At 41.9% G+C, this 27,638-nt stretch overlaps 3 protein-coding genes across 4 annotated transcripts in view; 2 read left to right on the top strand and 1 right to left on the bottom strand.

Annotated features, from left to right (window-relative positions):
- Positions 1–121: 121 nt before the first annotated feature.
- crebzf (CREB/ATF bZIP transcription factor) lies at positions 122–2,890 on the top strand. 2 transcript variants are annotated; one of them, XM_063203702.1, is made up of 4 exons: positions 122–298; positions 909–1,747; positions 1,952–2,042; positions 2,458–2,890. In XM_063203702.1, exons 2-3 carry the CDS (start codon positions 966–968, stop codon positions 2,034–2,036), a joined length of 867 nt encoding a protein of 288 aa, XP_063059772.1. In that variant the 5' UTR covers positions 122–298; positions 909–965; the 3' UTR covers positions 2,037–2,042; positions 2,458–2,890. The 2 variants fall into 2 exon arrangements, with proteins under 2 accessions (XP_063059772.1, XP_063059773.1); XM_063203703.1 differs by lacking the exons at positions 1,952–2,042; positions 2,458–2,890 and having other exon boundaries at positions 123–298; positions 909–1,483; positions 1,584–1,725.
- A 4,062-nt stretch (positions 2,891–6,952) lies between these two features.
- Positions 6,953–10,899, bottom strand: tmem126a (transmembrane protein 126A). Its single transcript, XM_063203707.1, has 5 exons — positions 10,683–10,899; positions 10,377–10,497; positions 10,071–10,264; positions 9,365–9,479; positions 6,953–7,225 (listed from the first exon to the last, which is right to left on the bottom strand). Exons 2-5 carry the CDS (start codon positions 10,469–10,471, stop codon positions 7,027–7,029), a joined length of 603 nt encoding a protein of 200 aa, XP_063059777.1. The 5' UTR covers positions 10,472–10,497; positions 10,683–10,899; the 3' UTR covers positions 6,953–7,026.
- Positions 10,900–13,227: 2,328 nt separating this feature from the next.
- dlg2 (discs, large homolog 2 (Drosophila)) overlaps positions 13,228–27,638 on the top strand; it is a 293,655-nt gene continuing 279,244 nt past the window's right edge. The window contains exon 1 of the mRNA XM_063203708.1: positions 13,228–13,396. Coding sequence (XP_063059778.1) covers positions 13,231–13,396 — 166 coding nt within the window. The 5' untranslated portion in view covers positions 13,228–13,230. The remainder of the gene's footprint in view (positions 13,397–27,638) is intronic.

The raw sequence follows: 27,638 nt of genomic DNA on the forward strand, positions 1-27,638 counted from the left end.
GTCACTCGAGGCTGAACTACTTTTGAACTAGCTGCAATCCGTCTTCCAAACCAGGGGGTGGCAGACCTCAAATACATTCTGTTACAAAGGCATCCTTCAGGTCACGTGAACGCCTACTGCTAGGCGCCATTTTACCCAGACGTCTTCCTTACGTTTCGTGCAAAGGAGAAGTTGCGTGAGTCAGCTATTGTTTTACGGGGATCAAAACTTTTTCTAGGCGCTTGAATTCTGCCAATTTTTCACGTTTTTTGCATCGAGATTATAAATAATGTATTAAGCTTCAAGTGTGCCTTTGGAGGTAAGTGAGCTGTGATCATATTTCACATACCATCGAGGAGCGGGTTATGTCTAAACAATGCTAAGTCGTGGAATAGCATTGTTGCTAGCTTCAGTCGTAAAATAATTATATTCAACATTGTTTACATTGGAGAATGGCCACTAGAGTTGCATTTCTCGAAACGTGTGAATTCTGGCGCAGATCATATATTTCAAATAAACTTTCGGTGCAAATAGAAACTAAAGACGAGTGGTGTGTGGATTAGATGTTGTGTAACGCACTGCTGTCCCTGATGGGAAGTATTTTACGCTTCTACGGTAAATTATTTTAGAATAACAGACGACGATAGGATGGGCTATTTAGAGAATCGTGTAGTTTGTTTATCTAGCTATTAATCGTGCACGCTGTTTAGATCAAAAACTCGCCGTATGCCTCATGGTACATGCCGCTCTTTATTCACTCAAGCCAGGCTAATACTGTAGGCCTAATCTATTTCTGTGCGTTTGACGTGGCCAATGACAATTAACACATCACAGCTTGGGCACCAAGTTTGCATTTTGTTTTGTGTGCATAGAATGATAATGGATTTCATCAGTCTAATGATTTCTCTGTATATTTTACTTTCTTCCAGAGCTCAACTGTCTCTACCACCACCTGAAGTGGAGTGTGAAGGAGAACTCCTATTCGTATGAAAATGATGACCAGGAAAAGAGGGAGGCCTTCCAACACCTCATCTGCCCAGAGTGCTGAGACCAAGCCAGGTGTCACTTTTATGGGGAAGGAAGCAGCCATCCCCCCAGGCGTGGACAGAGACATTGTACGTGAGCTCAGCAGTTCCTCCAATGAGGACCTTGAGCTATTCTCCCTAGATGATTTCAGCTGGGTGCTTGATAAAGATGGCCTCGCTCCTCTTGGAGACCTTGATGCCTTTGGTGATCTGAAAGACGACATCTCTGTGGATCAAGATTACGACATGAGTCCTCCTCATACTTTCCAGGAAGCATCAACAAATCGACCAGCAAGGGATTTCTCGAGCCGCGGTGTAAACAAGAATGCCATTGCTGCCCGAATGAATCGCCTTAAGAAAAAAGAATACGTCTGTGGCCTGGAGAAGAAAGTTGGCTCGCTGACGACAGAAAACCAAATCCTCAAGCAAGAGAACGGACACTTGAACAAACGAGTGGAGGAGCTGGAGAATGAAACTAGGTATCTGAGAGCAGTTTTGGCCAACGACAGCATGTTGGGGCAACTGTTATCTAGATTGAGCGGTGTGAACGGCATGAAATTTTCTACTTCACTTTTCCAGGGCTCGGAGAAAAACGACCACGATTACGCCATACCCAAAAAGAGGGTAAAGGTGGACGAGGCCGACACGTCTTCTGGAGGCGTCTGTTTGCATGTGGACAAGGACCATGTCTCTGTGGAATTCTGCACTAAATGTGCGGAGAGTGCAAGCGCAACGATCAAAATGTAGGGTCAAGTACAATCCCATGTCTTTCTGGCGATTTATTGGGCCGAACTCTCTAGAGCAGTTTGCAAAATATGGGGGACAGACAATAAGAACTGTTAAAGAAAGCATATTCTTTAATTGTGTGTATTCTCATAAGTGGCATGTTTTTTGACATTTGAAAACCATGCTTTTAAAATGCAAGTTACTGCTAAACCTGTTGCCAGTTTTCTCCTAGATGCTTGCCCGCTATCCAGGATGGGGGATGCCTTGATGCCGTGGTCGCAGTCGTCATGCGAGAGGATGGCCTGAAACGATGTACGTTCCCATCTCCTTCCTTGAGATGCACAAAGCTCACGTCACTAGCCTTCAGACAGAACTGACATGGAGTTAAATTAAAATCAGCACTAGAAACATTTTTCTTTTGGTTCTTAAGTTCTCTCTATTTTTTTTTTAACAAATGCTATTATCAAACTTGTTTTTGGGTTTCTTTTTTGTACATACTTCATATAGATCAGCTGAACATGTTAGCCTAAATCAAGTGATAGCACATTAAATAATTTAAATAATAAGTGGTGTTTCATAGAAGTCGTTTCCCCTCACCAGAATGGCTACTCATTGCCAAAAAACCCACTATCAAAGTTTTGGGGGAGCAAACGACTTTTGATGAAACAACACTTTTTCTATGAGGACTGTTTTCATTTGGCGATTTTATTTTTCCTCCTTGCTAAAGTGGATACGCTGTGAGAAGCTGAAGAGAACGGGACCAGCCGCAGCCATCTTGCCCTGATAAATGTTAAAGGTAGTATGTGATCAGGTGTAAGTTGCCTCTTGTTTTTTTTCATATGTGTTTGTGTGTGCTTGATCAAAGATCACAACAGGCTGCTTGATGGCCTAGTGGACATGCTGACGTAATGTGCAGCCTTACATTGAACTATTCTATTGTTCATTGAGAATCTGAGCAGAGAATGTAAATCAGATTGTAAATTTCAAATGTGGACTGGTTTTGTTATACATCAACCATCCACCAGATGGTTACAGAAAGGCCATTGGCTTTTTGAGACTGTTATTTTGTGTGAGAAATGTATATATGTGTTTGTGGGAACAAAGGAAAGATTGTTTGAGGAATGATTGAAAAATAAATTACATTTTCATTTTTCCTGCCACCTGTTTGTCATGTAAATTCATGGAATGTTATTACTGTGAAAACTGATGTTGTTCTCTTTCTCTTTCAAACAGCAAGCATTCTGCTGGTTTAAGCTCTAGCCTTTTCCTTCAGCAACAACAAAGCGTAAGGGTGGTAACACAACATACAGTATACGGGTAATATACAGTGCTCTGCAATAATGAGTACACCCCTGTTGAAAAAAAAACAAAAACATTTTGAACAATGATTTAATAGGCACACAAATTATTTCCAAATTGTGCATGGAATGCGTACAGTTTATTACAACACCTGAGAAGTAAGGTTAATAATATTATTTAAATAACATTTTTCCATTTTTGTGGAATTAATGCTGGTGCAAAAGTAAGTACACCCCTATGTTAAACTCCCATGCAAAGGTTCATGATCTGCTTCCGTAGTCACAGTACATGTTGATATACAGGTTTCTTTTGGTGTAATTGAGCTTACCAGTGTTGATGGCATTCATTCATACCCAAACCATGTGAGTCAAACCATGATTGACTTTAAGCTTGGGGCCCTTTGTACAAATCAGTTTACCACCATACCTGCTTGACACCATTTAAAGCAAATGTGTTAATCTTGGGATATTGTTCCAGCAATCCACATTCTTAGTTTGTTTCTCTGATGATACAATGATAAACAAATTTGCTTTACATGGTGTCAAGCATGTGTGGTGGTAAAAAGTGATTTGTACTAAGAATAGTGCCCCATGTCAAGCATGGTTGTCGCAGTGACATGGTTCAGAGCTGTGTGGATGCCATCAACAGTAGGAATCTGAATTTCACCTAAAGAAAAATGCTTTTCAACATGTACTGTGACTACTGAAGCAGATCATGATATTTCATGGGAGTTGAACATAGGGTTGTACTCACTTTTGCACCACCATAATTTCACAAAAATGGACAGATGTCATTTAAGTTATTGTTGACCCTTTCTGTTGTAAGTTCAACATATGTTGTATTAAACTTACTATGTGCATTTTGGGAATAACTTGTGTTTAAAATATTTGTTCAAAATGTTATTTTTCAAAAGGGGTGTACTCATTATTGTAGAGCACTGTAACTGTAACACTGAACCAGGTCAACTACTACAAGCATATGGTGTCCAACATTTTACACTTGCAAATCTACCATGATGGAAAAGATCAATTTTGGCCATCTCCCCTATGTATAGGTAAGGCTTGGCTATGGGCTGATTGTTTCTGAGGCATCCATCTACAGACCCTTTCCAAAAAATGAGAATATTCTGAAAAAGATTATTTTCATAATTCCATTGAAAGTGTTACTTTCATTCATGATTGATTCCTTGCCCACATTCATGTTAACTATGTTAAGGCTTTGTTTATATGTACATATTGATATTCCAGCTCATAAGCCCCTGTGAAATCAGAACCTAAAAAAACTGAATACTGTGGGGAATCGCCATTGACTTCTACCACTAAACCTGGTTTACTGCCCATGCCGGGATCACGTTTGAGTCCAATTTGCCTTTGGCATTGCATGGGAGTTGTAGAAGCCCAGATTTACTGTCAGCTCAGCGCTTTGTTTTTAGGACAGTTGTCTTGTCAATTTCCTCTATACAGTACCCTACAGATTCTAAAATGGGTTAAGGTCTGGCTAGTTGAATGACTAAAACCTGGTATAGTAATCTATGGGGTATTGTCAGAGGAAACTGAGGGACACCAGATTGCAAAACAAAGAGCTAAAAGCAAAGCCCTCTGGGCATCCATAACTCCCACATCAGACCCATTAATGATTATCAATGCTATGCCGTATCATGCCTCTGAAAAAGGAAAAGTAATTCTTAAGTAACATTGACATTGTTTAGAATTTAGAGAGCATCATTTTGATTCTTTGACCCTGGAAAAAAAGAATGATTTCATTTTTATTTTTTTAATGGGAGCTCAAAAGTTGTATAAAGAAAAAACCTGATTCAGTTAAAAACGTGGGCCTAGTTGTCCCCTATACAAAGGGAAATGTCCTGAGTTTGTCTCTTTTATTAGGTTTTAAAGGGATGTGCCACCCCCAGTTAAAATTGAGGGTCTCCCCACAGTCCCTAGACTTAAAATAAGTAGCATTGTTTTTCTGGTGACTCAACCATTGTCCTAATCAATCAGCACTGACCACAGCGCGGTTTCCTGTAGTAGCTGAAGTTTGCTGTCGCCATCCAAAGATTACAGCCAAAGTGAACTATTTCACTGGACTTTCCCCCAATAACTTACCATGTGCTGTACATTCACATCGAGTGCAAATGACAGTGCAAATAAACACAGAGGGCTTGACTTGGTCATTTCAGTTTTTGGAACTGTTTTCCGTTACGGAAAAACACATCCCACACTCACACCAAGGGGGCACACCCGATCATGACGTACCAAGGTGAATGTTGGATTTTTATTTTTTTTCGCAGCAGAAAATAGTCCCCAAACCGAAATGACCAAGTCAAGCCCTCTGTTTTTTTGCGCTGGATGTGCATGTACAGTACACTGAAAGTAGTTTGGGGTGAAAAAAAATCTACTCGAAACCAAGCTAATTGCTGATTGATTTGGATAATGGCTGGATCACCAGGAAACGCTGCCATCCACCAACTTATTTAAGTTTGCACTGTGGGAGACCCTCAATTTGGCCTGGGTGTGCCGTATTCCTTAAAGTCATTGTTGGGCATCAGATGTAAAGTGTGTACAGCATACTCCCTCTCATTTTGGGAAACTCAATTTCATGACCTATGGCGAAGACTTAAATATGCACAGGTCTATCGCCCTCATTATGCGTTCAAGTGTTGCCCTTGAAAGAGTGTTATAGGTATTTGTTCTAACAAGTTAGACTAGAGCTAGTGGAGCACGCCATCATGCATTTTATTTAAAATGACATGCATGATTGCGTGCTCCACTAGCTGTAGTACCATCTAGAGCTAAATAACTAAATAATTTAGCCCTGAAAGAAATATAATTGTTTAACACAAGACGAAAGATGTCTTGTATGCTTGCATTGAAGATCTAGACTTGTTGAGGATATCTTCAGGCAATTATTTACATAAACAACTGCAGAAGTTCTTTCTAGATGTACCAGATTAATGCCAGGCAGTCAGTTCCCCACATGGATATCATGTACCACGTTTGTACATGCTGACTTAAGAAGGATTCTGTGCATGGTTAAGCAATGCACTTGCATGTAATAGTAATCAAGGTTACATTTCAAGAGTATTATTTGCCATCCAGTTAATTTTAAGTTGGTGCATTGAACTTGCACACCGTGACCTAACAGTAAATCTTGTCAACATTGCAAATGTAGTGCACTGAAGGGTTTACTTCAGATTCTCTGAGTATTGTTTACATTAACTGTACAAGAGGGTCTTGTTTTATTTAGTCACCTACAATAATATCAATAATAGTCCATGCAATAGATTGATAATGCAATAGGGAAGTCAGCGGTCCCCAACCCTTCTGGATCTGAGAGCTACTTGTTCATTCAAAACCATCTATCGATGTCTTGACATCCTTTTCAAAACACTGATATAATGATTGCTTGCTTGCTTGTTATTGATGAAGGTTATGATTGTGAAAAACACAAACTGTGATTAAAACCTGGTCGTAGTCACTATTTTTATCATCCTTGTTGGTCACAACAGAAGCTCCTGGAGGGCTACACGTCTGTGATGCCTGGTGAAGTGGTCAGATTAACCTGTTTATGTGTAAAGGCAACGCGTTTACCACCACTTGCCATGTCAAATCCCTGGTTTATAAACTGAACTTCCATGAATCCCCTTGTAAGGAAGCCTTCAAAATGATTGTGGTGCATTTCTTTTGCCAGTCAAAACAATTCCCATAGCCTCACATTTAACTGGTGAGAAAGCCAGTAAATTCATTACAATTAAGGTTTTGGTCGTATCAAAGCCATAAGCTATTCCATCATGTCCATGACTCCTTACAAAATAAGCAAATTTCCTAACTTGACCTGGGCTGGAGCAGTTTACACTGATATGCCAGATAACTTACTGTCTTGAGAACACATTTGTATCTATTATTCTGTTGTATCTGCATATGTACTACAAAGACAAAAACTTGAAAATAAGAGATTTTTGGCTTTCTGTACAAAAGTTTATTACACACTGTACAAACACTTAATCATGTAGGTCTTCAAGCCTGATGTCCACTGATTTTAGCAACTTCAGATAAATGTCAAAATGCCTGGAAGAAAGGTAGGCTCCAAAGAAGCCTTGCAATACAAACACAAACGCCATCCTCTTCACTATGGGCCGAGAAACCGCAATCCAATGCCTAATGATGTTCCCCTTTTCTGGCATCGGCGCAGTGCTATACCTGTAAAGAATAAAGTCACATGCTTCATATGACTAATACATAGGTATGCTATAAGCCAATTTTTCAATGAGGTATACAGAGACAAATGATATATGGTAGAGACAATTCATAGGCCTAAGCAATTTCTTCCGGCATCCATGTGGCGTAAAGCTGTAAACTGAATCCTATGACAGGCATGGCCATTTAGGAAACTTGGGGAGTGGGAGAATGAATGGAGTTCAACGGCAAAGTCACGCCCGTTTAGGAGACCCGACTTCATTCCACTTTGTTGCACTTGTGATGCGTCCTACGATTTATCTTGGTCTACCATATTGATATACTGTATACATCATTGCTTGCAACAGTTAAGTCAATGGTTAGGGAGTTAGTCTGGAGAGTGGAAGGTTGCAGGTTCAAATCCCATACCCGTAGGAAGAATGTAGCTGCTATCCAGTACCCTCACCCGATGAGTGAAGTCGTTGGATTGCATTGGAGCAACACACCTAAACCCACAGTGCACCAACTGGGATTGTGCCTATGCATTGAAGTTATTCAAACAGTGTTAAAAGTGGTATGAAGTATCCTCCCTGTTCACACGGAAGAACTGCTAACTTGGGTCTATACTGGGTCATTTCACGTGAAATCAGACACTTTGGGACCCGACCAACACAGATTTCAATCATACTTGGTGTGCCTGTTTGGTAGCAAGGTAGCACCCTAGAACTGCATGTGTTTGAATCTGACGCCAACATTATGGGAGAAACAGACTAGCAAAGGTTCACATGAGAGTAGGTCACTATACATTCAGCCTTGATTATAGCAGTCAGTGTAAGTCACAAAAAGATGTCCGAGATGTTGTTTGAAAGCTCTTTTCTAGCTCTACAAATTACACAACCAGCATGAAATACAACAACCTTCAGAATATGAATTATGATACATTGAAAAATTAAACATTGAATATCTAAAAAAATGTTTATTTTAAAATGGCCGGTTTCTTGTCTAAACATAGCATGTAAGGTCATAAACAACACCTGAGAATGGGATATTTGGTTCTTTATTCATTTCAGAGATAACGGGACATAAAGGTTTAAATGAGTTGTAATGAAGTAGTAATAGACAAGTGTCAGGGACAGGACTGCACTGGCCATCTGGCATAACAGGCATTTTCCCGGTGGGCCCTGCACCCTCGTCGGTCCCTATTCCAGGTACTCAAAAACTACACAGCTTCTGCCCATTGTCATTGGACACAGTGGAAGCTAGACCATTTTCAGCATTCAGGGAAGGCAGGTTTGAAAGAATAAGTTCAGAAAAGGAAGTGTTTAAATGTTCAAGCATCAAAGGGTATGTTGTAGCTGTATATGATGGCAACTGGTGGCTTGTGTTGACGAATGTATGCCGAGCACTGGAGAGGTGAAACTGAACTTCCTGCATTCTCATGGACCATTTGCATCCTTCACATATTCTGATAGACATGCTGTCATGTGATATTACTATGGTATTACCATATTATTACAAGGTGATCTGTATGATGCCATATGTTTGAGTCCCATTATCTCTGAAATGATTAAATAACCAAACACCAGCATTTCAGGTGTTGTTCATGACATTGTAGGCTACGTTTAGACAAGGAACTGGCCATTTTAAAAGATACGTTTTTTTTATATTCAATTTTTAATTTTTCAATTTATCATAATTCATATTCCAAGGGTTGTTGTAGTCCATGCTGCTTGTGTCATTTGTAGAGCCAGAAAAGAGCTTTCCAATAACACCACAGACGTCTTTTTGTGACTTACACTGACTGATATAATCAAGGCTGAATGCATAGTGTCCTACCCTCATATGTAAACCTTTGCTAGTCTGTTTTTCCCTTAATATTGGTGTCAGATTCACACAAATGCAGTTCTGGTGTGCCACCTTGCTACTAAACAGGCACACCAAGTATGATTGAAATCTGTGTCGGTCGGGTCCCAAAGTGTCTGATTTCACGTGAAATGACCCTACTACAAAAGCTGGTCAAAAGGACGAAACTGACCATTTGAAGGCCAAACGGATGTACAGTAACAGTTTCACCACTTCACCTGCTTTATCTAAATACCTGTGGGCTAAAATGTCTGCAGTGTGTCAGTACTCCACATGACTGTGGCCAACCATAAACCTTACCTGGCAGCAAGGCCAGCGCTGACTGGAAGCGCCAGAAAAAGAGGGTACACGCCTCCACCTATCAGTCCCACCAGGAAACCTCTGGTCACTACGCACGTTGGGCAGTTGATGTCACCTGTGTAGTAGAAAATAATGTAAACCAATGATGGTGTGTGTGCAGGGGCGCAACTACAGTATATGCGACGTATGCGTTGCAGGGGGGCGCCAGAGAGGGGGGCACCAAAGAGAAGGTGTTGGAGGGTGCCAAATAATTATGAGGTGTTTTTTTGTGAGGGTGGGGCACCAAAATCGTTCTTGCATGCCCCCCCAGAAAATAGTAGTTGCGCCCCTGTGTGTGTGTGTGGAACCATTCCAATATGCAATCTTGCGTTGTCCACTTGTGCTTGTGGCCTCACCCTGCCTCCTGGCTCCTGCTCCATGGAGTATACAATAAAGTTTCCCAGCTGGCAGCCTAGCCACAACATTGTTTGGGGGATTATTCTTCATTTACCACCCAGTTTGCCAATGAGAAAACGACTACAATTGAGGTTTTGCGAAATATTGAAATATAATGCTGTTGTCAGTGATGTCATCATGACATCATGTTACTTACTTCCTGGCACCAGGCCACAAGCACAAGTGAAGGAAGCAAGGTCGCATATTGGAACGCACCCCGTGTGTAATAATCAACTCCACCAGAAAGACATGACATTGTAAGTTAACCTACCCATAAGCAAAGGATTTGAAACAGCAGCGTTGTACAATACCGCAGTGGTCAGAAATGGAAGTGTTGCCATTGGAAGGCTGGACACTATGTGCCCTTGCCTGACATTCAGCGCCCGGCGCCAGAAACTATTCGCTAGCAAGCCAGCTAAAGCAGCATTTCCCCCTAAATACATGGGTCCGTAAGTGAACAAATTCCTGTGAACGAAACGGAATATACATCACTTGCAGAAACTTGACTCCACACACCACCAGCCTTCACAGAAAACGAAACAGCACGTACCCATACTGTAAACACAGCATTACATACCTGTCATTATCCGGAAGCTTGTCAAATTGCTTCAAAAGCAACTCGAGATACGCCGATTTAGTAAGTGTTTGTACTGGTTGTTCTTCACTTGCCATTTTTCCGTGTCCAGCGGACTACAACCCTGTCAAAAGAAGAGATAATGTACATAATCATAAAGCTTCTTTGCACTGTGTTCATAATGAGAGTGTAGTTGGACCTCCTCACAAGCTAAACGGCCATAGCTTCACTCGCACCATCATATACTACAACAGCAATATCCACTATATATTAGCAAAGAAGCTTCCATATACTATTTTCATACATTACCTCGTATCTCTGTTCTTGTACTGCAAGAGCAGCATTCACTCAAAACATTCTGCGCGAGCTGGGCGCAGCCATGTCAAACCACGTGTGTGAGAACGTCCGCTTCAACCTCCAAGTCGATGATTGGTTCACACGTACATATGCAGAAAACATATTCGCTTGCAATTGGACTCGAGGACCTTTCAATCACAGTCTGTAGCTAGTAATCAGCCATCTCGTTGCTAAGGCGAATCTGGTGGTGTTGCTGCTGCTGCCTCCACCGCCGCCGCTGCTGCTACTGCCGTTTGCCTTGGCTTGGTTGCCTGGACAGCTCCTAACCATGTACGGTAAAGGGATGCCCTGTAGCCGTTGTTTTTATTACAGTGGCGGAGCCTAAACAAATAAACAACTTTTACCAACTGGCATTCAGGGACGAGTCGCTGACAAAGACATTGCATTCGGCACGCTTTGAGTTGCAGAGATGATGGCAAAGCCATGCTTTTCAAGAAAACTTGCAGGTATTTTCCAATAGGCGTCGCACTGACAGAATAGCGTTGTGTCCCTGCTTAGAATTAGCCACCATACTAGTTAGCTGGCTAGGTAAGTCTGCAATCTCGGCTGTGCTGTCTGAGGTGTGTTTGGAAGGGTGATGGAGTTTATCATATGACAGGGAATGGCAGTGCTAATCTATATGAAATACGAAATACTTTAGCCTTGATAACACGTGATACGTTATTACACTAGGGTGTTATAATATCTAATGAGAATGTTGACACATGGGGAAAATGCTTGGCATCTGGATGTAAGCAGTAATGCAGTCATGCATATTACAACGGCAAAGAGCGGTGGCATTGCATAGATGGGTAGTTTTCTGGAAGAACTGGAGTAAGTTATTTGCAGCAGCCATTGTTTTGTGTAATTTTATACTTTGTAAGGAAGTGGAACAATGTTCAATTTGTTAAGTAACGTAACGTAGCCATCTGTCGGTTGATGAAAATAAGTTTATTTTGGTCCACCCACTGTGTCCCCACAATTAGGTGAATTTTACTGGAAGCTACTATTCTAAGCAAGGGGGAATTAGGCTAATATACACACCTGAGCTTGTAGAGGTGTCGAACGCCTAATTTAATTGTGAATTGCTGCTTTCTTTTATTTCTTTTTTTGTTTGTTTTGTTTTGCTTTGCTTTTTTAAAGCAGTTTTTCAACAACTGTTTCATCAAAGATTTTTGAAGAATGAATGCCTCATTGAACTGCTGGAAAGAAGACTGAAGATATGGATATCTCAGAAAACATGTGAATGAATGAACTAAGAATTGCACAGCACTGTTTTACATTTTTTGTGTGTGTGTCTGTGTGTCCTCCCTCCATGGACTGGATGCCAGTGGACATCAGATGAAACTGGCAGTGGCAGGTCCTGTCTTGTCATGCCCTTTGGACATGCAAGGGGCCCCTCACCCACCACCACTGGATTTAATGTGTTGAAATAGGGCATTGCCAGTCTGGGACTCCGCACAGGACTAATTTTCACCTGAAAACTTTTTTCCTACTGATTTTTCACACACTGAAGCTTTATCTAAGAGAGGATGAAGCCTGAAGCACTTCATCTGTGGATTTGTTACAAAGACTCTTTTTCCCCTCAGTTATGTACAGTACTTTTTGACATGAATATGCTATTTATGCAGAAGACAGATGACTGACCAACATTTCTTAAGGATTTTTGATAAGTTCTAGGCAACGGTTGTTCAGACTCTCTCAGACTGCCTACAACAGTGCCTCTAGTAAACAGTTATAACTTGCCAAAACTTTGAGATATGTTTACACTGGCCCTATTCTCGTTGCCCATGTTGGAAGGACAAGATACTTTCATGTAAGGCACATCAAGTTCACAGGAATCTCACGAAAGCAAGCATGTCTGTAAAAAGACGAGGTGAGTAAAATTAAGCATTCATGCAAACTTTGAGCCTCTCGTTAAAATCAATTTACGTTCACTAATATTGTTACTGATTTCAAACACTGCATTTAACCACAAGGCACACATTATGTAAATTGTTAGGTGTCAAATGTGATTCCTGTGCAGCCTATTATATTTGTCAGATGTGTACAGAAAATGAATGGAGGTGGCAATTGATCAGCTGGGCGCTGTCCATGGTCTGAAAATCTTTGTTGTCACTGAGTCTAGCTTCATGTATGTTTTTGCAATAGTGAACAACAAATCAAATACTTCAGAGTTACAATTGGCATTTTCTGTGGATTTTGATTCACGTAAATAATTTAAAACTAGTTGATATGATGAAAATAAAGTTCAATTGCATTAAGTTACTACCTGGAACTTATTCTTGTAGACATGGTGCTCCTTGGTGACAGCCTTAATCCATTTCAGAAGCAGTGATATAAGTAGTGATATACCTTGGCACACATCTTCTGTAAGTTAAACTTAAAATGCCTTTATTTTATTGGCAAAGCATGATAAAAACACTTCAAACTCTTTGATATGATTTGGGTGACGATGACTGCTGATTGCTGTTGTCGGAATATCTTGTATGCGGTCTGCTGCTGCATTGCTTGAAAGTGAATGTCAAAAATGATCTCACCTTTCCTGCTTTCAGATGCAACTCGGGCCTTAAACTTGCTGGAAGAGTACTGCGCTAGACTGAGGAAACCAGAGGAGCAACAGCTTAAAACTGCCATTTTAAGAGTGATGGAGATCTTCAGGAGTAGTCTTTTTCAAGCCCTGCTTGGTGAGTGGATATTGTAGTCCCAGGTAGCACAACAACAGCATTTTACACACTGTTTTTAGCACTCTATTTTTTTGTGTCTGCGTGTATCAACATGTAATATTATGTACTCACAATGTAGATACCTAATCCTAAAGTAGAGTGCAAGTACACAATGTTACATGTTATTACATGCTTATTACGCTGTACTGGTATTAGACTCCAATAAACTCTCATACAACTCATAATTAAATAAATAATGAAACAGGGTCAGTAAATAGAGTGTAACCCTTCTTTCATTATTCTGTTCTTAACGTGTTTTACACGGTTTTCATTTCAATTTGACTTGAGCAAGTTATCCAATAACCTGTAAGCTTCATCAGAGTGGATTTGGAATTAAGAAAATTACATAAATGTACAAGTTAAGCTTAACACAAAACGCACCTTCATTTTAAAAAAATATTTTACATAGATGGATATAATTTAGATTGCTACATTGGACAGTTAAAGTCAGTTGTGTCCTCTTTCTTAATGAAATCTTAACTCATCATTCAAGCATGACCGTATTGTGAATAGATTTACCCCATTGTTTACCTTTTTATTGATTGTTCATACAAATGTTCTATCATTTAGAACTGATGTAGTCTGTTTTTTTGTTGTTGAGCAAAACGCTGAAGCAAGTGTCCAGAAAGCTCTGATGCATTTTTTTTTCTGCCGAAACGTGCCAGCTATGATTTATCTTGGAAAGAAAATGCACTGCTGTCTCAGTCACTTTGTTTCCCCTGTAAAAGGAAACCACCAATACTGTTTCGCTGGCCTCAGCAGGAGCCAGTGATGACAGGATGACTTTGGTGTTTGATTGCAATCACAAGAGGGGTGCGTGCCCGTGCGCGCGTGTGTGTGTTAAAATGTTTCAAACTATGTATAACATAATGAAATAGATGTAATGTTACTGCGTAGTGTTTATAATGTTTTTTGTCTGGACCTAAGTTATTGCATGGACTTTGAGTCAGATGTGCCCGTTTCTGTCGCATTCGCTCAAGTCATGATTCACTGTCTGTTGCCGTAGCAATGTGCTCATTCTGCAGGTTTAAGCCCTTTTTCCTGAAATGGTTATTTTTAACCTTGCTGATTTGGCAGGGGATCTTTGCCTGTGCCTCTGGTATTTTAATGTGCCCCACCATGTGAGAGTGTCTTTGAATGATTTATCTGCTTTGATTATTTGAAAAGAGCAATATTGATTCAGGGTCAGTTGATTTGTGATGCTTTGCAGGGATAGTGTGTTCACCGTATGGTTCTGTTTTTTTATTAGATTGCTGATGTTGTGTTGTACGAATGAAGTTGTGTCATACTAATGAAGTGTTTGTAATATGCATTTTCGATGAATTTAGCCAGTGTTTTGTTTTGTCATTGTCTATTGTCTCAAACCGTATTCTGCCCATCTGTGAGATTTTGAAGGTGAATGTGTTTGAGTGCTCAGAAATATCTGACTCATTTCAGCTGGCTTTCGGGAGAATATGCTGAGGTACTGTAGAAGCCTGGGACAGTCGATTCCCACATCCAGGTTCACAATGCTTTCTGTGTCCTAACCAACAGGATTCTTGGCAGTAGACCCTGACAAACCTGTACACTTCAAGTATTGGGTGTGCGGTTCTGAACACTTTACCTTACATAATGTCACTCCAGTCTTACAGTTCACATTTACCAGAATACAGAGGGAGTTGCTGTTCTGAGCTGTTTTCAAGTTGTGCCTTGCTTAGTTATAGAGTTTATATATTGAATAGGGCAAGACAGTATGTTGGCAGAAGACTGCAGAATAGCAAAAGAGGAAATACAGTAGGTAAAAGGGGTCTGCAACTCTGCATGTTGAATGAAAAATAAGGGAAAGGTCTGCTATGGGCTTTTTTAATGTTACAGTCTCAAATATGTGGGAGAATGCTCCCTCAACACCCCTGCTTGCCAAAAAAAGAAGAAATGTCATTTTTGTTCTTTATTGTTTTTAATTCTGTGCACTGCCTCTCCTCATATGGGTCATTTCAGTCCACTGAGGTACTCAGCTCAGTTTGGCACCAGTATAATGGCAACGCGATGAGGGCTAGTGTAAGGCTAGGAACTGGGTCCCTGATTTAGGTTAATGCTGTCTGCATGACAACTGTCTGGACTAATGCACTGGTGTGCTACGTTGTCTGCCAATACTGATGCAACATGTGACATTTTCTGCTGGGCCAAAGTCCCTTGCCCACTGTTATCAACTGCAGTTACTGTAGCAAACATTTCAGATTCTGAATTAATTCTTTTTTTAATGTTGAAAACGTAATCTTTCGTGCCCAAGGATACCCACACACAAGTAGCAGCTCCAGAGCTTTTTGTGTTTTTGTGGACATGTCAACATAACTGAAATGAGATTCTTTACTCCTGAATACAAAAGGTCCTGGTTCATGTTTCCAGCCAAATCCAAAAGTCTAACTCCAAGTTCAACTTCAAATGAAACATGACTCATACTGCATCTGCGGTGTCTATTCCGATGCAGTCTGATGTGTGATTCGTTTGTGTGCACATCTTCAAAATGTTCTTTCTACATGACAGCTTTATTTAACTACTGACAGACACAAATGTGTAATAAGCATCTGTTCAGCTACACACTGTATGGAAATTATACAAGTTGTCTCTGTGCCAGAAAGATCTATGCTGAGGGTAATTGAACTTTAAAGCTTATATCCACATTCGATTATTTGCACCAGACTCCCTCAAATCAAAGCTACAGTATATGAAGTAGGTTGTGTTTGTATGGGTGTGTCTAGAAAGGAAGGTTGCTGAATAGTTGGCAACTTAACTGCCTGTGTGTAGAATACAAGACTTTATGAACTCAGCATTGAGAGGGATTGGAATTGTCCACACTAGATGTTGGTGCTTTTGTGTCATCTTAAAGGGTATGAGAGCCCCAGGAGTTCAGCTAGTGAAGTGTGATGCTTTGAAGAGTTCAGACGTTAGAGGGTATGATCTGAGAATATGATTGATGCTGACCTAATTTTTAGGTGTGTGAAAAACGTAGGTGTGTGAGACTTCTCTGGCTGTTTTCTCTTGTCATAGTGAGCGAAATAGAAGGAATTCCAAACCATTTATTGGTTATTCCTGGTTATGTGAAATAGTTCAAAACATAACATTGTCAAACGTGCTACTGAGGGGAACAATCATGATATACACTATCTACAAATCACTATATGTATATATAAAATCATTTTATGAAGTGCCACGTACCTGATGTAATCTGATCATTACAGCATGTGTAAACAATGTTATGGCAATGTTATGTTAAGCAATGTTATAGCATAGAGTAGCTCATCTTTTTTTATCTTAACTCATTTGAGATTAAGCCTCAGTGGGATAGACAGTATTCTGCATGAGATTATGTACAAATGTTGGTGACTTTTAAATAATGTTCATAGTACATACCGTACGTTTAGTGAGGACTGTGTTCTGTTATAAGTAGAGAATGACAAAATGGTACTTTTATGAATATTGAAAGGTCATTATCCTTTAAGTTTGCTGGTTTACATTAGGGATGTCACCCGGTAGCTGTTTAACCGGTAGTCGACCGGATCAGCGCCAACCGGTTAACATTTTCTGCTACCGGTTAACCGGTTAACCACCGGTTAATGAGACTCAGTACCTGGTTAAGATTTTTTTTACATTTTCGCCATCCCTAGTTTATATTTTGGGTTTCTCCATAGTTTGGGAGTCCAGTAGGTGTTGTGTGCACGTAAACTTAATGATCGGTGTGGCTACTCCATTCCTCCTGACCAAAGGACAAAATGATCCCAGAGACCGTTGTGAAACTCCTACCCTCTCGGCCCAAATTATTCATAATCTCTGAAGTCATAATCAGGTGGAATAGGCTGTACTGTCTGCTCATTTGCCTCTCAGAGGTTGTTAATAGCCTCCATTTGTCATCGTGTCAGACTAGCAGACTTGGGACTGGAGTCGGGAGGGAAACCGGCCTGCATAACGGAGCAGGGAGCCATTGCATTTCATATACTCCTCCTTAGTCTGTCCTGAGACACTGGACGCTTTTTTTATACCTGGTGGGACGTACCTGTTATTAGAAGTCTCCTCTTAACAGCAGCCTCCTCTGGGCCTGTCACCTCCATTCAGCCTTAGCATGGCTTTAGTTTAACCAGGCCTGTCACAAAGAGAAAAACAAACTAGGTGATCGCTGAGGCCCCCATCTGAAGCAGGGCTCCAGGTAATGACCGATTATGTAGTACTCGTATTCAAATGACAGCATTGACAACTTGCAAGTGCAAAGTGTAATGATGCGGCTATTGAAATCTCTCTTGAGGCCGGGGGCCCCTCCTCAGTAGCTTGAAGTGAACGGCCCCAAGTCCCTCTCTGCCTAGGGCCCACAAATACATTGAAACGGCCCTGGCCTTTTCCATGGCCTCCCTGGCCGCACCTGTGCACTGCACTCGTGCACTCGCCAGTGTCACTCAGATTCTTGTCACTGACGCTGCCACTGAGCCGACTGGTCTCGGAGGCCCTGAAGGTTAAACTGGAGTTAAGCTGATTTTTGCGTGCCACCCACCTCCTTGTTCTTGTTGTTCTTGCCATGTGCTGTTCATTACCTTACCTTGCTACCTTCAAACGCAAGCTGAGCTTTCCCAGTTGGCTTGTCACACACACTGCCACTAATCCCAGTAGTGCAATGTTGTGATGGTGGTGGCATTGGTGTGTGTGTGCTGGTGAGCGAGCTGGCCTTATGCGTGCCAACAACGTACACAGCAGGTTGTAGCCCAGGCCTTAGATTATCACCAATGGATAACACAGGAGTACTCGTACGTTATGGGTGGTAGGAAGCCTGGTGGGTGAGGAACATTCAATCAGTACATAAGAACAGGAAGCCACAGACACAGACATCTGAGGGAAGGGATGGTAACCAGAGATGTAGAGTAGAGACTGGACTGTAGGTGTGTTGTTGGTGCTACACTCTGGTGACATACTTAACAGCTGAGGCATTAAAGAACCGCTAAGCTTCCTTAAATGCCGCTAACCCACTGACCACTGCCCCCATGTCCCTTGAGGGTTGCCACTGAGATAGCACACCTACAGACTTGGATTCAGCTCACAACTTGACACAGATCTGGATGTGAGCACATTTGTTAAGACCGGTTTCCCAGAGAGGGTGTTTGGAGGTTTGATTTAGTTTTTTCCCCCTTTTCTCCTTTGGATGTGTGTAGATAGTACAAGTACCAAGATATGCGAGTTTGTCACAGTATTTCCCAAGCAATCTGGTCTGCTCCATGTAGGAAGGGCCTTTTATGGGTGTTTTGGAGTTGTGGGTGTTTTGGAGCTACAAGTTCAGATGAAGATAGAGTATATTGACATATTGGACAGAAATCTCTCAAGTCAGCCATTTACAAAAAAAATCACCTTGGAACAGAATATTGGTTTTACTGATTATGGGAGGGGGTGCACTAGTAAAGTTGATGCTGGTCTGGCAGGTTGCACTCTGTGGTCACTCATGAGAACATTTGACCACAAGGGGGCACCATTTAAGTATGTTTCACTTGGAAACGGCACTCGCTCAAGTTTAACTTGAGGATTTACCTGCACATTTTTTATTTCAGTTCATCTCCTTGTCTTCTCATTCCTTCATTATTCTGTCATGGCTGTAGTGATTTGATGAAGGCTCACCTGTACTTTTGGATAGTTTGTTTTCCTTTTGCAACATTGACTGAGGCCAAAAGACTGCTCTTATTAATAATTTTGTAGTGGACGGTTGATTGACTGAGATGAGACTGTCTTGAGCTCCACACTGGCAGACTCTTGTAGCAATTTTAGGGTACTCTAATCAGGAGCCAAGGGAAGAATATTGATGAGCTGTGTGAGGAAGACAGGAGAAAGATGGAGTGTGTGATGAGTGCTGCTACCTGGATAGAATAACAAGTGGAGTGATGGTGCACTTGTATATGTAAGATTTAGGGATGTAAATTATTGATTAATTCATTAATTGGTAGTTGATTGACCTTATCGTTCGATTTACGATTAATGAACACACTTTCCCCCCAAATCTCAATATTTCCTCCCCCCAAAAAAACAATTAAATCTATACATTTAAATTGATAATGAGATTTAAAGAAAATAATTGACTAAAGTTGATTAATTATTGACATCTCTGGTAGGAGTGAATGTATGTATACACCTGCTTTACATTGTCCAATGGCACAGTACAGCAACTGGTATTCAGCAGAAACAGAAAGCTGAGTCTTGGGCGCAGCAGGCAAATACACCAGTCCACTGGATCAGAGAGCATGGGGACTCAGAGGGTGAAATCGGGCCTCGGTCATTTCCCAATACTAGCCCATCTTACTGTCACACTCATATCCTGTCTGTTCATCAGAGGCCAGAGGAGAGAAGCAGCATCATCATCATCATTATCATAAATGGATGAAAAGTGGATCCACTGACTGGGCTTTGATGATAGGTCTGGAACCCTACTATGACCATACAAGACCAGTGTTATACTGTGTAGTAAAAGAGCAAATGTATCCTGTAATAATGTTGCTCTGATTGGTGCAACCAACTTTAAAGGCAGAGTAAGTAGGATATTGGCCAGAGTAGAAATTGGAACTATGCTGCTCATTTTAACTGTGCTGCGCTGCCCGCTCCCAAATTTTATCTTTTCATTTATATTTGCTAAGTAATAAACTAATATTTACGGGTGTGACTAAAGTACAGTAGGTTTTGCAGCTAAAGGTGTCTATTACTGGAAATTCATAGTGGCGGACATGGAGAAGATCCGCCTTTTCATGTATGATAATGTCATTTTCCCAGAAATTGATAGTGATGGAAAAATACTCGTGAAAAAATAGCAAGAATTCTGAAAGTAAGCTACTAAAATATTACACACCCTACCTTTAATATTGTGGATGTTTTCAAGTTCATTTTGACTTTCACAAGTAAGCATTATCTGCTGTTTGTGGTTGCGTAACTCTTCAATTTCCTGTTGAAATGATGCTCATCTTTACTCTGGTTATGTCTTACCACATCTGTCAATTTAATGTGGTAGTCATTTTTTAATCTTTTGAGATACACAGTCAAGCTGGTGTATCAGAGATGCAATACATGTTTCTTGCACACGCAACTGAAAACAAACATGTTGAACTGTGGTCTGACTTTTAGAAACTACATGGCAAGGTACTGGTGCATAGGACATTTCCAAGTCATTTACATTTATACATGTATGTAGTGTAAAAATGTTTTGTTATCATGTACTGTATCATGTTTTGTTATGTCATAGGTAAGTCATTTTGGTAATCTCTTTTATGGTATGTCTGTTGGTAATGGTCTTCTTAGTGAGCCAGTTGTATTTGTAATATAGCCCACTGCTATATGGTAAACCAATTCTATTTTAATCCCTTTAATTTGAAGTTAGTTGTATCTTGCATGACTTTTGTAATAAGACTGCACGCCTGGTGGTGATGCATAACATGAGGTTGAATTTCATTCTTGCTTTTATTGCCCACCCCCTTTAGATGTGCTAAAGGAAATCTGTTGTGTTCTCTGTGACCCCAGATTAGTTTAAATGTTTTTCAAAAGCTCAAATGAGCCCTTAAATTTAGGGGCAGCCCCTTTTCAGCATCCCTCTACTCCTTTTTGTGTTCTCTCCTTTTGTCTGTGATGGTGCTCCTCACCCTTCTCTCACCCTTCTGTCTGCCTTCTGGTGTGTGTGTGTGTGTGTGTGTGTGTGTGTGTGTGTGTGTGTGTGTGTGTGTGTGTGTGTGTGTGTGTGTGTGTGTGTGTGTGTGTGTGTGTGTGTGTGTGTGTGTGTGTGTGTGTGTGTGTGTTGGAGCAAAAGGTCAGTAGATGAGGGGGTTGGGTGGACACTACAACTTTAGACAGAAAACAGATTTAAAACAGATTTTTCCATCAATCAGTAATTGCGAAGACACACTTAGATGCACTTTGATTTATTTTGAACACTGATAGGCTAATATGTTGTTTAGGGTTTTTATTCTTATTTAGTTGTCAGGTTTACATGATTTTTTTAATGCTGTGGGTGGGTTGGTTTATTAGTGATGGAGGTGATGTTTGGGCAGCCCCTTGCGGCAGTCAGGCATTCAGGGAGCTTGTTGTTGCATCATACTCATAGTTCAGAGTCCCACGTCTTGCTCTCATTGCAGCCTTCATCTCTCATCGCATCCCGCCCCATCCACCCATCCATCCATCCATCCCACGCCTCTGCTCTTGCATTCTGTTTCTGGCTCTGCATGCACGACTGGTCCTCCCTCCCACTCACAACCTCAGCCTCTGCTAAATAAATCATCACCTTTCGTTCGTTCGTTCGTTCATTCATTCTCGACTGGTAGTCTACTCTACTGCAACAAGCAAAGATCCCCCTCATGCATCTTCCATAGTAGAGACTGCAGCAGGCCGCGTCCAGTGTTCTTCTACTGAAATGCAGGAACAGATGTAAAACTTGCATAACCGCCATCTGTGATGTGGTGGCTGAACTTTTTTTTTTTTGCTGTTTTATTTTGTTGTCATAGGATTTGGGGTGGGTAAAATATTTCATTTGTGTAACTTGACCACGAATGGACCCTGTAATGTTCAAGTGTTTGTTTATTTGTTTATTCTATTTTTAAAGCTTCAGCTGCACTCTGTCTGCAGCAGTGTTTCATATGTGACGAGTGTGTGTATGGGCAGACAGCGAATAGCCATGCAGGGTAGGATGTTTGTTCATCTGATCGCTATCAAGCGCATGGTAAGGCTTATTACCTGCCATTGGAGGTGAAATGTTATCCAGCATCTCTGGTCAGTTGCGGAGGAGGAAAGTGGTCCCCACAGATGGAGATAGAGATGGGTAGGGTGGAGGGGTGTGAAGCAGGAGTGGAGATTACAGGGATGGGTCCATTCCACCCACCCATTACATAAGGCTGGGAGTGATGGTGGTGATGTTATGCCTTGTGTATACCAAGCGCAACCTACTCTACCTGAGCGACGCAAGTCATTATTTCTCTATGGAGGTAAGGCGAATAAAAGGTACCAGAGCGAATTAGCCAGGAGAGACGCGAACTGAGCGACCAGAGTGAATTTTAACGTTAGTGTGCTGTTAGGTGAAAACCAATTGGAACGTTCATATCTCTGAATGTCCCAGGCTGTCAAGCCAGAGCCATTTATATGATTAGCTAGATCAAACATGCCAATGCCGCACCCAGAGTGAATAAAGCGAATTCATGGCAGAACTTATTCAACAGAACTTATTCAGCTACCTGGGTCGCGTAGGTCGCGCTTGGTGTACACAAGGCATTAGTGGTTGAGGTGGCAGGTCCGCCAACAGGGAAGGAAAAATGTATAATTTTTGCGAGGCCCAGGGAAAAGTTGGGCCCAGAATTTTATTGTATGTATTGAGAGAGTGGCCCTGGTCAATGCTGTCAGTGGCCCTGGTGCAGTCAACACTTACAGAGTATTCTGGGACCAAATGCACTACAGGAGATAACATGGACTCTTATGACGTTAGTACCTATGTTGTGCACTTAAATAAAAGAAGAAAAGAATTGCATCTGTTTTGGTCCAGTGTCTTCTCTTCAGCACTATAGAAGATGTTCAATCAGCGCTCTGAGTGTTAAATCAACTCTGCATGTTTTACTATGTAGAGAAACAGCTGATCTGCATTGTGTTTTTGCCTGGCTGAGCTGCATGCACGTCTTCCAGTGCCCACCCAAACCGTTGCCTAGGAAACCCAGTGGATGACTTGACTCTAGTCTACTCTCCCCCTGCAAACCTGTCTCGGAATGTGAGGCACTGTGTTTGCCTGTAAAGCCAAGACTGTGTGTGTATTGCACATGCTGCTGGGAAGGTAGAGCATGAAGCTCTGTTGAATGCCACATTACATCAGATAAGGTCAAACTTTAGAAGCGCTCGCAGCCAGTAGGTCAGAGGGATGCAGTGCATGAAAGCCAGTGGCAGAGTACCTCACCACCATCATCATGCAGGCATCTCTCTCTCTGCTCTCTCTCCTGCTCTCTCGCTCTCGCTCTCTCACACACACACACTCGCACACACGCTCATTTTGCCAGGAGGAGTTCACGGTCGATCTCAAAATGGAACTTTGTATATTTAATAGCACAGATGTTGGTTGCACATGAATGCAGCTGTTCCCACAGCGACAGCTGGGGTGGGGGGGGGGGGGTTGGGAGGGGGGTGGGGGGGGGTGGGGGGGGGGGTGGGTTTATATCCGCCAGTATGCTTAAGCACCGCAAGAGAGAGCAGACCAAACGTATTATGACAATGAATTGCATATGGACAGCATAGGGAGGCATTAGACCAGGGAAATATGGCATGAACAGAATAGCTGTGCTGTACATAACACACAGAATTAAATTATGCAGCCCTGACTCAACGTGTTGATGTGCTTTTCATTCAAGCACCCCAATAACTTTATAGAATTGGGTAATCAAGTTATGTTTTCCTTTTATCACTCCATTACAAAGTGGTTCACAAGGTGTCCATCTAATTTGTTCAATCGCTTCCACTGGACTCTTTTCTCTAACGCTGTTCTAGTAGTAGGAGATGTTCATGCCTCCCCCTGGTTTGAGTAAAATAATGTTTTCAGATGGGCAATGGATCTGTCCCAGCTCTGAGCTCTCTCATGTTCTAAAGACGTGACATGGATTAAGCGTTAACTTAAATTTGCACTATTTTAAAATGACATCCAAGTAAAAGCTCTCTCAAAATCTTTTTTGGTCAACTGAAGTTGTGTCCCCTGAGACTAAATTCAAACATGCTTTGAAATGGGCATCTCTGCCGTCTCTGAGCTCTCTGATGTTCTAACGACCTGAAAAAAGTCCTCTTTTCGAGCTTTGGTAGTGACTCAAACAGCGAAGACACTGTACTGTACTCCAGGGAGCCGGGTTCGAATCCGAGCCAAAGTCATTGTCTCCCTGTCACACTGCTTTCCTTCCACCACCTTCACTGTCCTGTCTCAAATAAAGGCATTAGAGCCCAACAATATTAACTTTGTTTTTTCAAAGTACTCTATCCCAATTCTGATGCTGCCTATTTGAAGTGAATGAGCTTGCCCGGGACGGCATCCAAGTTGAAATCTCTTGCTCTGTGTGTTGGCAAAGCAGTGTGGAGTAGAGTGGAGTGCAGGTGACCGCAAGTGACACTGTGTGTGGGCATTTGGGGTCTCAGATCAGGCCGATGGGTTGAGCTTCTCTTTGGGCACATGTAGTGGGACCCGGCTTAGTGGGCCGCTTAATTTGTTTATTCCTTGTTTGTTTGAGCAGCACCGCCAGCTTTCCATGCTCTCTGTTGTCAGTGTGTGTGTGTGTGTGTGTGTCTGTGTGTACAGGAATGCCGACACGGGGGGACAAAGTGGTATGTTTTCCCGGGCCCAGGGAGACAGGGGGCCCAAAATTGGGTCCTCATCACATTGTATGTATTGGATGGGGGCCCCTTTCAGATGACTTTGTCTTGGGCCGGGCAAAAGCCGTCAGTGGCCCTGTGTGTGTGTTTGTACAATGTGTTTGGACCCAATACTGTGCCATGTGGAAACTAGTCTGTCTCACAGTCTGGAAAGGGGGCCTTGTTGATCCTGATTGCATCGTCATGAGTAATCCCCCCCCACCCCCGCACACACACACACACACACACACACACACACACTCGCACACACACACTCGCACACACACACACACACACACACACACACACACACACACACACACACACACACACACACACACACACACACACACAGATAGCAATGCCATGCCATACTGCTCAGCAAATAAAAAAGGCCGGCCCATGAGAAGTCAGAAATCCTGTCAAACAAACTCGTTCCCGAGTGCAGTGGGGAGAGGAGAAAAGCCTCCCGTATGGTCGGAGCCAGATGGGACGCCGCTAAAGTACACGTTTAATCCCTTGTCCAGCAACCAAACCACACCACAGAGGATACTCTCATGTAGTTATTAATGTGATTTATTTATATAATGGACAGTTGGCTTCTTTACCTTTTGTGCTGTGGACGAGTTCGAGTGACCGCTGTGGGTCACTTCAGCAGGTGGTTTGTGGGGGTCACCACTGTGACACAGTTTTTATTCAATATCTGTTCAGAGGTTTCTTTTACAGTGGGACAGTAAAACGGACACCGGTGAGTTGAAACAAGGCATACAATTTGTACTGTAGGCATTTGTGTTGCCCCACTGCAGTGACCGAAACGACCAAACTAAGGACATTTTTGTCACACAATAGATAGTAAGCAGAATAATGGGTTTTGTTGACTTCTTGGAAAATAGGAATCTCATGTACTACTTATTAATGGGATTTATTTAAATAATGGAATGTTCAGTTGCTTCTTTTTTACCTTTTGTGCTGTGCAGTAGACACTAGTGAGTGTTGTGAGTGCTCAGTGTGTCACTCACTTCATCAAGAGGTTTGTGTTGGCCACAGTGACACACAAACAGTGACCACTGCTGGGGGAAATGCACACAACTAGTGGTGTCGGCATTTTTTGTGTCGCACCGCTGCAATGACCAAAATAACAAATCTACACTATGGACACTTTTGTCATACCACTGATTCTTGAGAAAGCGGCTAAAACATGTCTCAGCAATAAACTGCCAATTCTGTTGAAAATAAACTACATTTTCATGAACAAAATGAATCCAGGTAAAGACCCAGGGGTCTGTTACGCAAATGTACAGTCGTTTGAAATATTTAAGTGTAATTTTATTACTTTTCATGGCTATAAACCTGCCCACACCCTGTAAAAACAGCTGTCCCAAGGACAGACATCATCATTTCAATTGATTTAAAATGTAAAAATCACTGATATTATTGAATAATATCACCATGATGTGAAAGTCCATATTGAAGTGGTTCTGCAGATATGCACATAGTGCGTATAAAGCAATATTTACTACTATTTTCTGATTGCTTTAAGTGTGTCCAGCATATTAGTCACCACCGTCAGATTTTTTTTAAAAGACAGTAAAATCAGGTATGCACAAGGTCATTGTCATTACTTAGGACCCCTTTTCAAACCTTTAGCTCTACAGAATACTTCACCATCGCTGAAGCTCCTGTAAGTTTACTCATTTCTCCTCAATTTGTTAATTTGCTTGGACACTGGTACTGTCCCAACCATAAACTGTCAACACCGTCGGGGGTTTTAATAGTATTATGTTACATTAATGTTAAATATATATACTTTTTCAGAAGCGGCATGAAGCCCCTAAGAAAAAGAGCAAAAACGAAGTGGCAAATGTGAGCAAAAAATGCATAATATGTAAAACAGTGTTTTTTGTCTCACACCGTCAGATAATAATAATAATAATAATAATTGTATTTGTATAGCACTGTGTCATACAAGGCATGTAACTCAAAGTGCTTAACAAATGGGAAAAAACATTGTTAGAGATAGATTTAAAAGGAGAGGTATAGAGGAGAGGCAGAAAAAGCAGGAAGGCAGAGGAAGAAGAGATAGACAGAGAATGTAGAGTCATAAGGTCAACGTAGGTTAGGACCAGGATTCTTAGATGTGTAAGGTCCATAGTGGCTGGGCCTATCATAAGTCATAGATAGTCACACAGAGATTGGGCACTCAGGTGCGGCCCCTGGTGGCATCAGGGGTGAGGAAAAACTCCCTTTCGCTTGATTCATAGTTTGTGAGGGGAAAAAAAGCTCAGTGAGGTCTGAGAAAAAAGACCCCCTGTAGTCAGGAAGAAACCTCAGGCAGAGACCGGCGGCCACCTAGGGGAGCCCCCTGCCAGGGCTGGATTGCGAGTAGTAAGGGCGCTGCGGCGGCTGGGACACTATGACGCCTTGGCAGCTAGGAGTTGGCAAGGATGAAGAGGTGGGTCTTCAGCTGCTTCTTAAAGGAGTCGACGGAGGTGGCTGATCGGATCTCGATGGGGAGGGCGTTCCATCTCTTGGGCGCATAGCAGGCAAACGCGGCGTCGCCGATCTTCTTCTGCGGGGGGGTGGGGGTCCTTAGCAGCTTGGCATCAGTGGACCTGAGAGCTCGAGCAGGGGCATAAAAAGAGAGCATGTCTGAGATATAGCTAGGGGCAAGTCCATTTAATGCTTTAAATACTGTGAGCAGAATCTTAAAGTCGATTCTGTATGAGACAGGTAACCAGTGCAGGTCTGCCAAGACAGGAGAGATGTGCTCTCTCATTCTGGTTCTTGTTAGGATTCTTGCCGCAGAATTTTGAATGAGTTGCAATTTGTCAATTAATTTTTTTGGGAGACCAGAGAAGAG

Source organism: Engraulis encrasicolus, chromosome 7 (assembly GCF_034702125.1).
Source record: "Engraulis encrasicolus isolate BLACKSEA-1 chromosome 7, IST_EnEncr_1.0, whole genome shotgun sequence".
In the NCBI taxonomy this organism is placed as follows: domain Eukaryota; kingdom Metazoa; phylum Chordata; class Actinopteri; order Clupeiformes; family Engraulidae; genus Engraulis; species Engraulis encrasicolus.